Source organism: Wyeomyia smithii, chromosome 2 (genome assembly GCF_029784165.1).
Source record: "Wyeomyia smithii strain HCP4-BCI-WySm-NY-G18 chromosome 2, ASM2978416v1, whole genome shotgun sequence".
NCBI lineage: Eukaryota > Metazoa > Arthropoda > Insecta > Diptera > Culicidae > Wyeomyia > Wyeomyia smithii.
Window position 1 is genome coordinate 213,709,329 of NC_073695.1, and position 15,782 is coordinate 213,725,110.

The 15,782-nt window shown below is 36.9% G+C and overlaps 2 protein-coding genes across 7 annotated transcripts in view; one reads left to right on the forward strand and one right to left on the reverse strand.

The window, feature by feature from the left end:
* LOC129725205 (heterogeneous nuclear ribonucleoprotein L) overlaps positions 1 to 14,150 on the forward strand; it is a 314,819-nt gene extending 300,669 nt beyond the window's left edge. For all 6 annotated transcript variants that reach the window (XM_055680749.1, XM_055680750.1, XM_055680751.1 and 3 more), the window contains 4 exons: positions 7,108 to 7,235; positions 7,297 to 7,447; positions 7,517 to 7,721; positions 8,372 to 14,150. In XM_055680749.1, coding sequence (XP_055536724.1) covers positions 7,108 to 7,235; positions 7,297 to 7,447; positions 7,517 to 7,721; positions 8,372 to 8,592 — 705 coding nt within the window. In that variant the 3' untranslated portion in view covers positions 8,593 to 14,150. The remainder of the gene's footprint in view (positions 1 to 7,107; positions 7,236 to 7,296; positions 7,448 to 7,516; positions 7,722 to 8,371) is intronic.
* LOC129725212 (nuclear inhibitor of protein phosphatase 1) overlaps positions 1 to 15,782 on the reverse strand; it is a 489,093-nt gene that overhangs the window by 152,767 nt on the left and 320,544 nt on the right. The window lies entirely within an intron of this gene.

Sequence of the window (15,782 nt, forward strand, 5' to 3'; positions counted from 1 at the left end):
CGAAATTCAGTTTTCATGCCTCGTTTTATTTTCTACTTGCAGTAGACATGTTATCGACTGGAAATCATGATAATTTGCTTTGGAAAATAATTTAGAAAATGTGCTATAATATTGTGAAAGTGAGGATTTACAAGGATTGTAAAATGGAAGAAAAAATGTTCACAGAAATTTTCCAGTAGGGCATGCAAATACTTAGAAATCAATTAGCTCACTCATATGATACTCATAAAATAGAGTATAAACTAAAAGGTAATGTGATATTAAGACAGTTTTGTTGAAAATAGGTTTGAAGGTACATAGTATGTAAAACAAGTTTTTTTTTGTAATTTTTCCTCATTTTCGGCAATACGAAAAACATAAAGTTCTACGTTGTTCTGCTATGACACTATTATTGTACTAAAATACAAGGTATTGGCTAGTACTAAACCAAAAATCACCTGCTACTAGTAGCGACTTACCGAGTAATTCGAGTTTTCGCAGCGATTGTCTTCATGTCAATTCATGTAAAAATCGTTAATCAGCAGGGTCGATGTTTTTCCTACAATAGGCTTTGCTAAATGCTGGTGTATGCAACACGACCATAATTGTGTTCGGGGGTTTTTTAAAACTAACGTCCAGTAGTATGAAGACCCCTCAGAAATAATAATTAGTACTAGGAAACAGTTTGTTATTGGATAAACAGTGTCTTAAACAAAAGTAAGCGTTTAGTATCTATGCCAAATGGAATAAAATATAACAAGAGGAGCTCTTAGAAAGGGAACATGACCAACTAATCTCTAATTGAACAATGTTCCTATTTGAAATATTTTTTCACAAACAATAACATTAAAATTATATTTTATATTCTTTCTCAAAAATGATTACACATCATAGGTTGGCAAAAAAACTATACAAAGGCAACTACAAACTTCCAATAATTCATTTCATGATGATTCGGAAATTCGAAAATATCTGAAATTGAAACATATGTACTTAAGTCTCAGCTATGATTCATTACTGAAATTTTGGATTTATGAATAATGAAAATAATTTTATCTCGTTAACGGTCCTTCCTACAGTTGTAATATGTTCGATAACTTTATGTCAATTGATGATATAAACAACTTTCCCGAAGAAACAAAATTGCTAGCACGATTTATTCAGAAGATATCTATTCCCAATAGCGCCATCTGTAGAAAAAAAATTAAAGCTGCCTGAATACATTTTTCAAAAGGATGTTTTTATGGTGAACAACATTGCCGAAGACATGAACATTGTGGAAACAACTGTTAAGGAGTTATGAGGTTTTGTCGCGCCAGCGGACCAATTTGCCCCACTGCACAGTGGGGAATCGCTGGCCATCGACCCAAAATTGAAAATGCGAATTTCATTTCAATTATATTTTTCCTATAGTTGTATAATATTGAAGTGTCAGAATCCAAATTTTTAGAGTGATACAACAAATTTTGAATTTTCTATGATTTTTCAAAGTGTACTGAGTCAGCATTTTTTGCGTTTTTCTTGAAAAAAATGCAATGTTGCGAAATTTGCTGGAGCCTCAAGGGTAACTTGAATATTGATAATATCTAAGAAAAAGTTGTCTGTAAAATAGTGAAGAATAAATCCTCATCATTCGATAATGTATAATTTCATTGTGATACTCAAAAAAATTAGGCGAAATCAAAAAACTACGTATTTTTTGGATAAAACAGCGTTTAAAGTTTGGACGGCAGGGTTTGGCACTATTGGCACTAGTTTCAAAAGATAGCTTGGAAAAAATGCTTTCAAATGCATCTAGTCCGATCCTGCGCAGAGTTGCGCAGAGTACCCTTCTTTTGAAGAGAAACAACGTAAATTTAAATAGTACACTGCAAACCATCAACAGAATAACAAATGGCTCGCATTAGTTTGTTAATGCAATGTTGCGAAATTTGCTGGAGCCTCAAGGGTAACTTGAATATTGATAATATCTAAGAAAAAGTTGTCTGTAAAATAGTGAAGAATAAATCCTCATCATTCGATAATGTATAATTTCATTGTGATACTCAAAAAAATTAGGCGAAATCAAAAAACTACGTATTTTTTGGATAAAACAGCGTTTAAAGTTTGGACGGCAGGGTTTGGCACTATTGGCACTAGTTTCAAAAGATAGCTTGGAAAAAATGCTTTCAAATGCATCTAGTCCGATCCTGCGCAGAGTTGCGCAGAGTACCCTTCTTTTGAAGAGAAACAACGTAAATTTAAATAGTACACTGCAAACCATCAACAGAATAACAAATGGCTCGCATTAGTTTGTTAATAACAACGTTTTCAAACATGTTTCAGTATAACTGATCACACTATTTTTATATTTACAAGTTAAACTCATCTATATTCCGTTTTTAACGCAGTATCAAAAACTAATCATTGTTTATGTTTTGGATCACCAGCACTGAGTACCAAAACCATGTTTTAAGTTTGTATCATACCAGTCACATGTTAAAATAATCGTGTAAACCCAAACCAAGACATAATAAATCGCCTGCTAATTTCTACAATGCAAATAGTAAATTATTATTTTGATTTTAGAAACTGCATTTTGGAAACTTTTCTTGAATGTATTAAAACTGCATTGAAAATGAACACAAATATGAAGATGAAGGTGGAAGTGAATAAAAAGAAGAATGCGGTGAAAAAAGCAATGCAATATAGTCTCTTTTTTTTAAAAAAAAAGACATGAGTGATTTTCAACACAAAGCATATTTTTTAATTGATTTTTTTTTATTTTCTTTATAACTGAATGATATTTTTATTTTTTTTATTGCATATGAAAGTCTTTCAAGCATCATGCATTTTGTTTTGCAAAACATTGGAACCGACGTAAAATTTTCCTCATATAATATATATAAAAAACATTGAAATTCCACAAGCATCAAGAGTATGCATTTTCATGCAAAAATAATATCAAATCAAATTCAGCGTCCCAAAATTACATAAAAACAATGTATTTTCCATGATTTAAAGACATTTTTTTGCTTGGCCAGCATTTGTATGGAGTCGCCCCACGGTGCACTGTGCGCTACCGTAAAACTAGAAGGATTGACAATATTTATTCCAATTAACTTGCTCTTTGCGACATTGATTGTAAGACCTGCTACCATGGAGCTTTCGTAGTGGTCAAAATCATTAGGTCTCCATTGTAAGAGGATTCCAGGGCAATCCTCGGTTTGGTCTACTCTCAGTAGCTTTTTTGATGATCATCCTGCAGAGTACTTTGAGGGCGATACGAAGCAGCGTGATGCCACGCCAGGTACCACATTCTGTAAGGTCACCTCTCTTAGGTACTTTTACCAGGATGCCTTGCATCCAGTTAGCCGGAAATGTCGCGGCTTACCATATTTTATTCAATAACTCATGCATTATCTGCGCTGACAGGCTCTGTCAGCTTTTAATATCTCGGTTGAAATGCAGTCGATTCCTGGCGCTCCCGTTTAGTCAGCAAGATCGTTTGTCAGCCTTTACTAGTTCATTATATCGTTGACGGGTGGCTGTCTTTGCAGCTCTTGTTCATGCTCGCTCAAAGTTGGCTTTTGTCTCTCTCCGCTCATCAATCATCCTTCAGGTTTCGTCCGATATCCATTCACTTCGTCCATTCAACTGCGCAACTTGCCAATGGTTTTATCACCTGTCTTTATGAAGGCATTCTTGATGTTCATCCACTGTTCTTCGATGGCTTCACCAGAGGGTAGCTCCGAGGCTAAGGCTTGCAGTTGTTCAACGAAAGCCCCTTTCACCTCGGCATTCTCCACCCGGCGGATGTCATAGCGACATCCAACTTACTCTTCACGTCTCTGGACACGTGCGACGCGCAGACGTATCTCGGCGATGACAAGATGGTGGTCAGTTGCCGGATGTCGGCACTGCGTTTTTTCCGGACATCAAGAAGGCTCCTTTTCTATTTTCGGCTAATGCAGATGTGATCTATTTGGTTTTCTGCTCGGCCATCGCGGGAAACCCAGGTGACCTTATGTGCTGGTTTATCAGGAAAGAGCGATCCCCCGATCACCATATTATTGTTGCCACAAAACTGTACAAACAGCTCGCCGTTTTCACTCATCACTCCTAGCCCATGGCGTCCCATGGCACGCTCTACGTCACTGAGATCCAGGAATATCGATGTCATAGAAACATACTTGAGAAAACACGTATACAAATTGGCAGGGTAATCAAGTAAGGTGTTTAGGAGTTTACAAATAACAAATTTACCTCCATTTTAATTTATATGTATTTCAAAATCGCTAGAAGTAATTTTTTCCATCGCTAATAGGTAACAGTCATTCGCAATAAGAGATATAGATAAACTACAAAAACGACTGTACTATTCGTTTTTTATATAGAAAAAAAATCCCGGGCAAAACCATTTATAACCATCCAAGTGGCATCCTCCCTTAAGTATTATAGCAGAATCCCGAAGTCAAATATTACGGCCAAATTCATGTGCACGTATCTTATATTTTCCCAAAACGTTCCACCGTGGCCCTTTTTCGATAAATATCCTTTTATGAAGTGGAGTACAGCTACTTCTTCCATTTTCGGAATCATGGTTTCCATGGTGCTATAAAATGCTTAGTTTTATGTCAGCATTCACTCAGATATTTGTCCTCCTCCCGAATTGAAGGAAGCAGCACATCGTGAGCTATACCAGCAAATAAGGGGCCCGCACACAGATATTGTTCACCCGTTGTTAACCGGAAGGCAGATTCATTTAATGCTTTTTACGGGGGCGGTGGTTTTTGTTGACATGAAAGCATTTTTGCTTTCCTCGCTGAGGAAATAGTTGAGTTTCACTTGCAAAAATAAGTTCATTTGGAGGGCGGAAAAACCTAGCTGCTCCGTTTTTGAATAGTCCTTGACTAAGCTCTAAGTTTTTTAATACTTGTAACTATAGACATTTTTTTTTAAAATCAGTAAACATGAGTATTTCTTGTTTTTAAAACTCAATCGAGTTGTTTTTGTTACAGCAGACTTTTTTCAAAAAATGTTAGCAACATTTCAGCAGTGTTTACTTTTACTTATGTTTTCATGCATAACTTATATCGTATAGCATTCAGAAACCTAATTCAAATTCCAGTTTTTGTAGAGAACAACAAGAGTGAAGTTTTACTCAATCTCTGATTGGTTGTGAGTCAATTTAAATAAATAAAATTCGTTGACCGCTGTTAAAAACACTGCTTTAATTTACCCATTATTAGGAAACTGATTTATGTTTTTTACTGTTGCGATACAGCAAATATATGCGTGTGAAAAGACAACATAAGAAAGCCATACAATCACTAATAGGTAAACCAAAGCTGATTTCCCAGATGGCCTTTAATAGCTACCGGTCACACTGGCAGTCACCAAAGACGCGTTGGTTGGAAGGCTGAAAGATTTGCTGATAGCAGCGTTTGTGGAAATCCAACTTTCAACGGTGGTGCCGATTGCAGCGTAGATTGGGATAAATGTAGCGTTAACTTGAAACGACCTGGATTGATCGGCCAACCGCAAAGCATTATCGTAATCTTTATTTTTGCTGCACAAAAACCCTATCTTTGCATGCCCTGGGTCAAGCGAATAAAATCTAATGCTTGTTTACAGGGTAAAACCCGATATCAACTTTTATCGTACGGTAAGATGCAATGAATTGCAATAAACTACAGTTTTATGAAGCACAGAATCTATTTTCGTGTTCGGATTCAACTGTATAACGTTCAAAGAGTTCCGTTTAGATATATACTCTTTAAGTCCTAAAAGGCTATTAGAATGCAATGAATCGTTCTGATTTCAAAATTTCACCGATTGAAAATTCGCATTAGCATTCGGTTTTACTGCCTGCCTGCTTCTAATCCTTTTGCGAAGTACACTTTCACAATATTTGCAACTTCATATCCACAGACCTAATGTATTTTCGACGTGATATCACGAACAACATCCGCAAATTTCACGGCATAAAACGTTTCCGCTATGTTTGCGGGAAAAGAAGCCATTTTCGATTTATTCGCCTTGCTTCCGTGGTGCAAAAAGAAATTGGTTCCTTTGAGCTGCCAATAGTGCGCCGTTGGTGGATGAAATGTGATCCACCCACACTGGACTTCAAGAGCAGGAGGACCTAACTTTTCAATATGCTACGATATTATTGAATTTATCGACGCGCGTGACTTTAACATTTATTAGCAGTGGATTTTCCCAAACAGAATAAGGGTTCCTGCCCGGTTTTCGTTCAGTTGTTTTTATGTTTTTCCTCGATAGAAAGTGAAGAGAGCAAAAACAGCGTAAATCTACCTAGTAAGATGGAAAGGGGTTTCTCATTTGTTTTCTTAGTTTTAACAACAACCAAGCAAAACTTGGTCTGAAACTTTTCGGTTATTGTTAGTGTGACGAAACTGGCGATAAGGTTCGTTTCCAATGCAAGTTTTGAGTTTAGCTTATATCGCTCAGGAACTTTTAGTTTGCACCGATTTTAAATTGCACTAAATTCTAGCAAGGATAAATTAGCTTAACGTTTCTACCAATTTTATGAACCGTCTAGAAAAGCACACGGCTTATTGTGCTCATGATTCCAGTTGAAACTAGTACTTTCGAAGTGATTGTTTAACTTTTACCTCTCCTAAGAACAGCTGAAAAAGCTCAGCAAGAAAAGGGGAAAAATACGAGATGAAGTGAAAAACAAAACTTTTCCACTTCTTGAAGCATTTTTGGTCGTGGTGCGCAATGTGGTGCAGCGGGAGGTCATGAGTGAGCACGACAGCCGTTGCTGCTGCGAAACGTATTCTGCAATCGTATTGGTTGGTACGGTTGAAGTGAAAAGTTTGTCGGAGTCATTTTCTTCGCTTCCGCTGAGACTTTGTGAGACCTTCCACATCTGCTACAGTAACAGCTTCGGACCGGCGTCGGCAAGAAGAAAAGACTTGTTGCTAGCGATGTACATGATTAGGTATAATGAAGAAAAAACTTTTCGTTTCCCCGTTGCGGAAGAGAAAATCATCCAACCAGGCCAAAAGTTTGTTTCCTCTACTTGTGGCACTGCTGCGAGCTTTTTGGCTTGTGGCACTCTGACTGGAATTAAAATAGTAATATTTTTCCTATTTTCTGTGTTTCATTAATCTGCAGATAAAGTTCTTAAAAACCAAAGAAGGCACCGCCATGGTTCAGATGGGAGACGCTATCGCCGTTGAACGCAGCATCCAGCACTTGAACAACATTCCAATCGGAAATGATGGCAGCAAAATTCAAATCGCGTAAGTTTTCATGCTTTCGAAATAACTTTTTCTTTCTACCGCAAATCTTTTCACATTTCAGATTTTCCAAGCAAAACTATTTGTCAGAATCAACCAATCCCTACACTTTGCCGGATAACTCAATCAGCTTCAAGGACTACAGCGCCTCAAAGAATAACCGCTTCCTGTCATTGACCCAGGCCAGCAAAAATCGTATTCAGCCCCCTAGCAAGGTATACCACAACAAGTGCCTACTAACAGTTGGTTCTGACTAAGCCAATTGCATTTTTTTCCTCTTTTAGATTCTTCACTTCTTCAACACTCCGCCCGGCATGTCCGAGGAACAGCTGCTAAATGCTTTTACCAGCAAGGATTGCCACCCAGCCCAGGTACGAATGTTTCCGCTAAAATCGGAACGCTCCTCCTCCGGACTGGTTGAATTTCCTAGCGTGGCTCTGGCAGTGAACGCCATCATGAAGTGCAATCACAGCGCCATCGATCATAAAGGTAAGAAGGGTGGGTTAGCTTCAGCTAGCACCGAGAAACACAAGAACTGAATTCGAGAGCAGTTTTGTGGCTCGGCGAAAGTAAAAAAATCCTAGCAATGATTTAAATGGATGGCAGCATTAGCTGTTCCACACAAGTAATAGCACATGCACTGTTTCTAGTGTGCTTTATATTGAAAAATGTTGGAGAGAAACAATTTGTACAAATTTTAAATTTATGAATTTCGTTTTGCTACTAAATGTGAAAAAATCCTATGTTAGCGGTGTTGCCTTTTTTCATCAAACTTTCATGAGGCTTTCGTTTGTAGCGGGTTAAAATTCCTCGAAATTTCAATTGATGGGTCTACTACGTACTGTCGTAACATGACCGTTCTCTTTATTGGACACAACTTTTTTTTTTATTTGCTTTGTTCGGTAGCCGACCTCTACTTTGTTCTCGTAACCTCCAGCAGAGTGTGAAGTCATTTCACAATTTGCAATTATTTTACCTCTTGGTGTTTTAAGAAAATAGGGCCCCACGAAAATATCTGTACAGGGCCCCATAACATCCAAATTCACTCCTGCATTTGGCAGTACTTAAAGACATCAGCCATGGTATATATCAATAATTTTGACAAAATCAACTACAACATCTGAAAATATTCTCTGCAGGCACAAAGTTTCCATTCATCATGAAGCTGTGTTTCTCCTCGTCCAAAACGATGAACGGCGCGTGGAACAACGAGAACATTGAAAACATGAACACCATGGGAGTCGTCCAGGCCAGTCCGATGTCGGCAGCCCAGGCACAGGCTGCGGCATCTGTCGCAGCAACCACCGGCGGAGGAATAACGGTGGTGGGCGGCGTGCAAGTGGGCGATGAGCCGATGTAAACCGCCGACACGACTAACTAAGCTAAAATCAGTCCCGAAACGCCGAAAAATCGTCAGCTCTCATCACCCACCAAGCCACTAGGAAACTGATGCTGCTACTACTCATAACCAAGCAAAAATACTATCGGCGCAGTCATCGTCGTTGAAAGCTGCTCGTGAAAAAGGTCCTTCCCTGCTCCCCCACTGTTGAAAGGTGATCGAGATCCAAGTTTCACAAATTAAAAAATTACTGCATTATCTTCTTTTGCGTGCGAACACAAAAATCTTAGAATATTTCTTTTGTTATTTCGATGATGGTAAGCAATTTCAACCATCCAGTCAGCAGCAGTGTTAGTATTTCGTCTTCCTGAGGATCTCGGGAAATAATCAACAATTATGGTTTCTTTAGATTTTTTTTGCAGTTATTGATTTGTTTTTAGCCAACATCTTTCAAACAATAAGGGACGGCGAGAGCAAAGAAACAGAAGAGAGGAGGCAGTGAAAAAATTGAAAAAAGACATTATTTATTGTTTAGTCTAAGGCAACTGTAGAAGTAGGATTCCGTTTTCTTTCTTTCTTCCACTTTTTCTTTCACTTTCTTTTAAAATCTCAGCAGTGCAACTGCCATCGGATTTGTTTTTTTTTTCTTACACTGCATTGGCTTCTATATTCTACTCTGTCAATATTTTAGTTGGAAAATAATGTAGAAATCTGGAGTAGTACGTCAGAAAGAGAGAGAAAGGTTTCTCAACTTCAGTTCTGCAAACCGACCGACAAGCTAATGAACAAAATTTAAACAAAAACCATTAATTTGTTACACATTAAATAAATGTAAAATCAAAGAAACTGTAGTAATATTAGTTTCAAATCGTATAATACTGTAAGCAAAAGAAGCTTCAAAGAAACAGAAAAAAATGTCAAAAAACTGAAATTGAAAATATAATTTAGCGTTTAAGTTAGTTAATTTTAGAGTCTTACAAGCAAAACTGTATAGAATTGTTTTATTTGCGATAAGTCTTTTTTTTTTTGCTCTGAGAACAACAATCATCACCCTGATTCGACACAGAAACACTCTTACACACATACATATACAAAACATGAACATAGAACAACACTTATGCATAAGTGTATCGCTACTCAAGCACACACACACTCTGCGAGCTGAAAACAAATCAAGCACCACTTGAAAACACACCGACACGAGAGCAGCATCATTCGTGAGCCTGTCATGCTCAATCCCTTCACAGACCGCTGCTGCAAGATTTTGAACAAGCGTAGAAGGGAAGCTCCTATTGTTTAGTTTTATCGATTTGCGCAATCAGTTGTTTTGTGGAACGAAACGACAATTAAAAGAAGAAAAAATGGAAAATTTCCAACAAAAATGTAGAACAAAGCAACCTGTTTCTTCAAATGTAACTTAGTTGGTAAGACTTAGCTCATTTTTGTACATTTTTATATACACATTATAGGAAACTAAATCCTTGTTTTAAGGTTAGACGCCACAGAGTGAGACAAACGCAAGACAAAGGCGAATGCGATACAAGTTGATTGTTGATAATTTTTGTCGCAGTTCAGCGAAACGCTAGTTCGTTTTTTTTTTTTACTTTTTATTTCTGATAGCGATTAAGTCTCTGTTTCAGTCCCTGTTTAAGTTTTCTTTCTTTGCCACCGTTATATCTTTTTTTTTGTTGGTCCTGCTACGAGCGGGATACGCAACATCGTTTTTTTTCACAATCAATGTTAACAACAAAATACGCAAGCCAAAAAGAAATAATACAAAGCCAACGAAGTCGACAGAAAGAGATGAAATTTGTTGTTGAAATAAAGTAAACCACGATGAATGCAACTACTTTAGTCCTCCTACTGATTGTGAAAGTTTCGTCCGTTTGTTTGCGTGTTCTTAGTTGCTATGTGTTTTTCAGGTTTCTTTTCTCTTAAGTTGGTGCTACCCTGTTCCCTTATTTTCGTCCGGGTTTGTTTAGTTCTTCTTTTTTTTTTCTTCGGTTCAGAAGCAACATATCCCACACAAGAAATTTCAAAAAACCAAAAATCACAGCAGAAACATATTTCGAGGAATAATTAAGAAGAGAACGCTAACTCTTAGCATATTACCAAGAAGAGAATATGAGTCATATATATTTACAAAAAATGTCAGATTAAACCAAACTTAAGAAAAGAAAAAGTCTTAAAATATTGTATAAATAATGAAGAAAAAATAATCAATAATGTATGGTGGTCCAATGTTGAGAAAATATCATTTTATTATTGAAAGTATTGCGATAAACACAACAAGAATAACCAAATACCAGATAAATGAATTTTAGTGAAAAGAAACAGTTAATACAACAAAAAACACATTTGCGAGAAGTTCTATACAGCTTCCCGTCGAAGGCTAAACGTCGTAGTAGGGACAATGTCTAACATGCAGAAACCAAACTGTCATTTTATCTAACACAAAAAAATAAAGTAATAAAAAAACAGATCCCATTGCTGTGAAAAGCAAACAAGGTAGCAAGAATCAATTATTAGTTCAAAAGGCAATCAACTGTTGTAATTTTTCTCAAATCATCTCTGTCCAGTACGGAAACGCTCGTTCTTAGTCAAGTACCCCCCAGAAACAAATATCATTATCGTTACTTAAAGGCTGTGGATGTGCAAATGTTTTGTTATGTATGTGCGTAAGGTAACCGTTAGCAAAAATTGCAAAAGCAAACGAATTCTACCCAGTAAAAAAACAAACCTAATTATGAGTTGATCTCTTTGTTACGATCCACTTCCTCTGCCCCCACCCCCCGAATCATTTTGCTCCGCAATCCAACTTCCCGGAATTCAATCTAACTATTATGATGCTGTACCGTAGTAAGAAGCATGATTATTAGGTAAAACTATTTAAGATGGAAGCAAACCAACAACAAACTGATAGGCGCTAATTAGACGATAGACGACAAACCAACAAAAAAATACTAATATCAACACCGGAAAGCAATCAGAGACAAAATAGTGTCGTAAGTGAGTGGGTGGGCGCGTGAGTGCATGGTGTACTTGTGCATCTGCATTTCTAAGTGCATCACACTCACCGCCACACTCCTACTCACTGAACACAAGTATCAATACGTATTGTAGTAGCTAAATAACTTGAAACCCGTTGCTCAATCAAATGTTCGATTTGCTAATCAGTTTTAGTCGAGTGTTTTTTCGGTTTTTTGTTTTGTGCGTAGAAGTTACTTGTTTTGGATAATGTGTTTCGAGATTTGCATATCGTGAGTTTGGTACACTGCAAAATAGTGAAGATTGAATGAGATACTGAATTTAGGTGATGGCTGGTGAGCGCCATCTGCATATCAATATTGTTTTTTGTCTGCATCAACAAGCAGACGCAGTGCGCTGTAGCTCTAAGTAAACGAAAATTTTTCATTCGCTTTCTTTCCGGTAATCTCCAATTTGCAAATCTTAGGCTTTAATTATCTCACAGTGCAATGTTCGAATTAATCTGTTAAACGTCAACGCACGTTATTGGTTCGTTTATCTTCCAGTTTATCCTTGCAAGGTTCTCTTCCCTTAGTGAAGATAAGTAGTGAACGTTTCACGCCTAGAGCCTAGAGCAATTCGCAACAGTATCAAAATTTTGGTTGACACCAGAGCAAGCTAAGCTAAAATGAAAAAAAAAGATAAAGGAAATAAAAAATCTACTGTACTTCCCACCTAAATATACACTCTACTCAAAGGAGAGAATCACTACAAAAAGCAACAAAAAAAAAACGAAAATACATACATGAATAACAAAAAGAAAAACGATCACATACTTTAAATAAGCAAGATTAGACGGTAGCGTAAGAAAGTCGCCGCAGACATTCGTTTTAAGCTTCGCAGTGCCGCTTCGTTTGAGTTTTATGTTGCTTGGGTTTCGCGGCAAAGACTAGCCCGCGAAGCAGAACGAAATCAATCCTAGATCAAGGAAACAAGTAAACTGATGTGAAGAGTATCAGTCAAATTAGACCAGAGTTTCGATGAAAAGTGAATGGAACCAGCAGTAATTATACTAAACAAAGAGAAGAAAAAATGAGTAAGACGAAAATACACTGGAATAAACGACAATATTGAGGTTATGTAAACATATCTGTTTATTGTTTTGTTTTTTGACGTTACTCGGTTGATAACGTAGTAGGCAAGACATAATCGACGCCGGCGCCGTGTAATAATCAGTTTGACAAGCGATAATCAGATCGGCAGTCCATTGGATTTTAGTTCAGACCTAGTGCACGAAAGGTAACCGGAAGTAATTAGCGAGATAATCTTTTTTGAAAAACTTAAGTAATTTAAAGGGAAGAAAATACAAAAAAAATATTTACTAAAGAAAAAGTTCTAGAGTAATTTTAGCAGTATCGTAAACATTAAATAGTAACTTTAAACAAGTGAAAGTAGAAAGTAGTTGTATTTTAGCTAAATTTGAACGAACGGAATACAAGCAAGAAAAAAAAACAAGTGGTAAGCAGCAACAGATTATCGGACAGCAAACCCAAAACGACATTGATTCAAGCAGCAAGCTAGGATGTGACATCGAAGTCTGTTTGTGTATGGTTTACCTGCCAGTTCAAAGCGGAAGCGGCTGGCTTGGATTCCGCCGGCGAACCGGTCTTCTCAGAAGAAAATACATTTCTTAGAGCAAAGTCAAATTATATCCTATTCCTCCCTTTTTGAACGAGCAAACAGCAGCAAACTTGGAGGTAAAACAAAAAACAAAGCATGTATTCATTCTAAATGTTCCCAAACAGTATATTTAATGTGTTAGTGAAGCAAAATGAACAACATCAACAGAACTAATCATTGTAGTGACTAAATTTTTCTCAGATTAGCTGAACTACTGCGAAAACTGACCACACGGACGTTTAGGAAGAAAACACCTTTTCGACGGAGACCACCAACTGGAAATTAAAAAAAAAAAAACAACAGAACTTACAATGGTATTGAACGGAAGAATGGAAGAAAGGCAAGTGTCAATTATTTATATAAATATGTGCCTATAGAGAAGAACACAAAAACAACTTACGATAACCGTGAAATTTTAAAAAAGAAAAAGAAAAAGTTAGCGAAATGAAAATGCCCAGCAAAAAACAAGACGCCAGTCCATCATCAAATCACAGAAAAAGAGGGTAAACCGTAATGCTAACGTGTTCCCCATCTGAGTCCACTGAATTTTTTCGTTTATTCCTGGCTTACTGAACCCCAGCAACCCGGCAAGAAGAACCGTTGCTCTTTCCGAATTCCACCCACCTAACGCCCAGTAAGAGTAAAAACATACATGGGAGAAAAAATGGTCCATGAAACATTTTTGCAACGTGACTACCTTTATTGATAACACTGTCCTTCCAACTGAGAGATTACTTGTTTGTTTTCATATTCTTTCTACTATTCCTTTCTGAGGTTATGTGCCAAAAATAAAGAAAAAAAAAACTGAACGAACACATTAACAGTGCAGAAAACATGCAAAATAGTGACAAAAATTAAAAAGGAAAATTTTAAAACCGATTACTAGCGACCAAAGTATTGAATAAAAGCTTTTTTTTAAATTCAAAACCAAACAGTGCTTGTTAGTTTCCCCATGTTGAAGATATTGAAAACAAACAGGAACAAGAACAAACAAAAATCGTCGGCGCACACGCGTCGCCTCGGCTTGGCTCAAGTTAGTAAACTCGACTATGAACTAAGCCGTTTGCACGTGCACACTTAACAGCTAAGTGGCAAAGTGTACAAACGCTAATTGACAGCTTCCAGAGCGATTATTTACACTCACGCTCGCCAGTCACATTGAGATTACCAAACGAACCAATGTTTCATGCACACTTCGACATTAAAGCATAAGGGGGTAAGGTTCAACATCGGTGTATTGTTCATTCTGGAACACTCATACATACACACACATATATATTCGACAACGAATTTTTTGCTTGTTTGCTACTGAAAAAAATGAGAGCCATAAAGAAGGAGAGAGAGTTATTGTTGTTTTCTATCTACGAGAAGCCGTTGTTATTTCTGTTCTGTTTATTCATGAAAACACTTTACTCTGTAGTACCAAGTGATAGTCAAACTACAAACACCTGGCAAACACTAACAAAACACCGAAACAAAGACACTGTGCAACCCCACCAGCCAAGAATGGAGAAAGTAGAGGAAGAATGCGATACCAGGGAAAGTGAAGTAAGCAGACACACATGAGAAACATAACCGCCATGACACTAGACACTCACACAAACAGCGACACTGAACAACACGTATACATATGAAAACACAAGTGACATTGAAATGCATACAATGAACGGAAGATGAGAAAAGAAATTAGAACCAAACATATCGTTTGTAAAATCAATAAGAAAAAAATTACAACACTAATAGTTATTAGACGCTAACAGTTGTATTGTGCATTCATGCAGAGACTATGAAAGTCCAGTACTTTTATGTTGAAAAACAAGCATGTCCGTAGAAAGGAAAATCTCTGTGGAAAATGCTACTTAAACATTGCTGCTAGAGCAATTTCCAAATACTTACCCAGTAATAAACAACTGCTAGAAAACATACTTGTGAAACGATTGTCAGAACAAAATCAAAGCAAAATCGCTAACCAATTGTAAGATTAAATGTCACTACACTATATACTTTAAATGACTACTGAAAACATGATTACATAAATAAACTACACTTGTAAGCTGTATCCACCAAAACATATAAAACAAAACCAGTATGACACTATAATACAACAACACGAACACAAGCAAATTACATAACAAATTCAAACTACGCAGTTACACACATACACACGTACACTTAAACACAAGAGTATGCTCTGGAAAGCAAAACATAGTAAACTGTGAAACCGAAATTCTCCTCCACCCAGCGTATAGAAACAGTAAAGCAAAACGATGTTTAAGTAAAAATCTGCATGAGCAGCAAACAAATCGAAAAAAAAATTGGAAAACAAAAATAAAACGCAAGGAAAATGATGAAAATACAATCTATTCTAGATATGGATTAATTACTACATGTAAACAAACAATACATTAATACACATATATATACATTTAGACACAGAAAAAAACACAAAGAAACTTGTTTTCATCACCCCCCAAAAACGCCTCTCATAATATTAAAATATACCACCTACTACTCTCGGTTATACTCTGCAGTCACCATCACTACCTATTAATACCCAGTCAGAT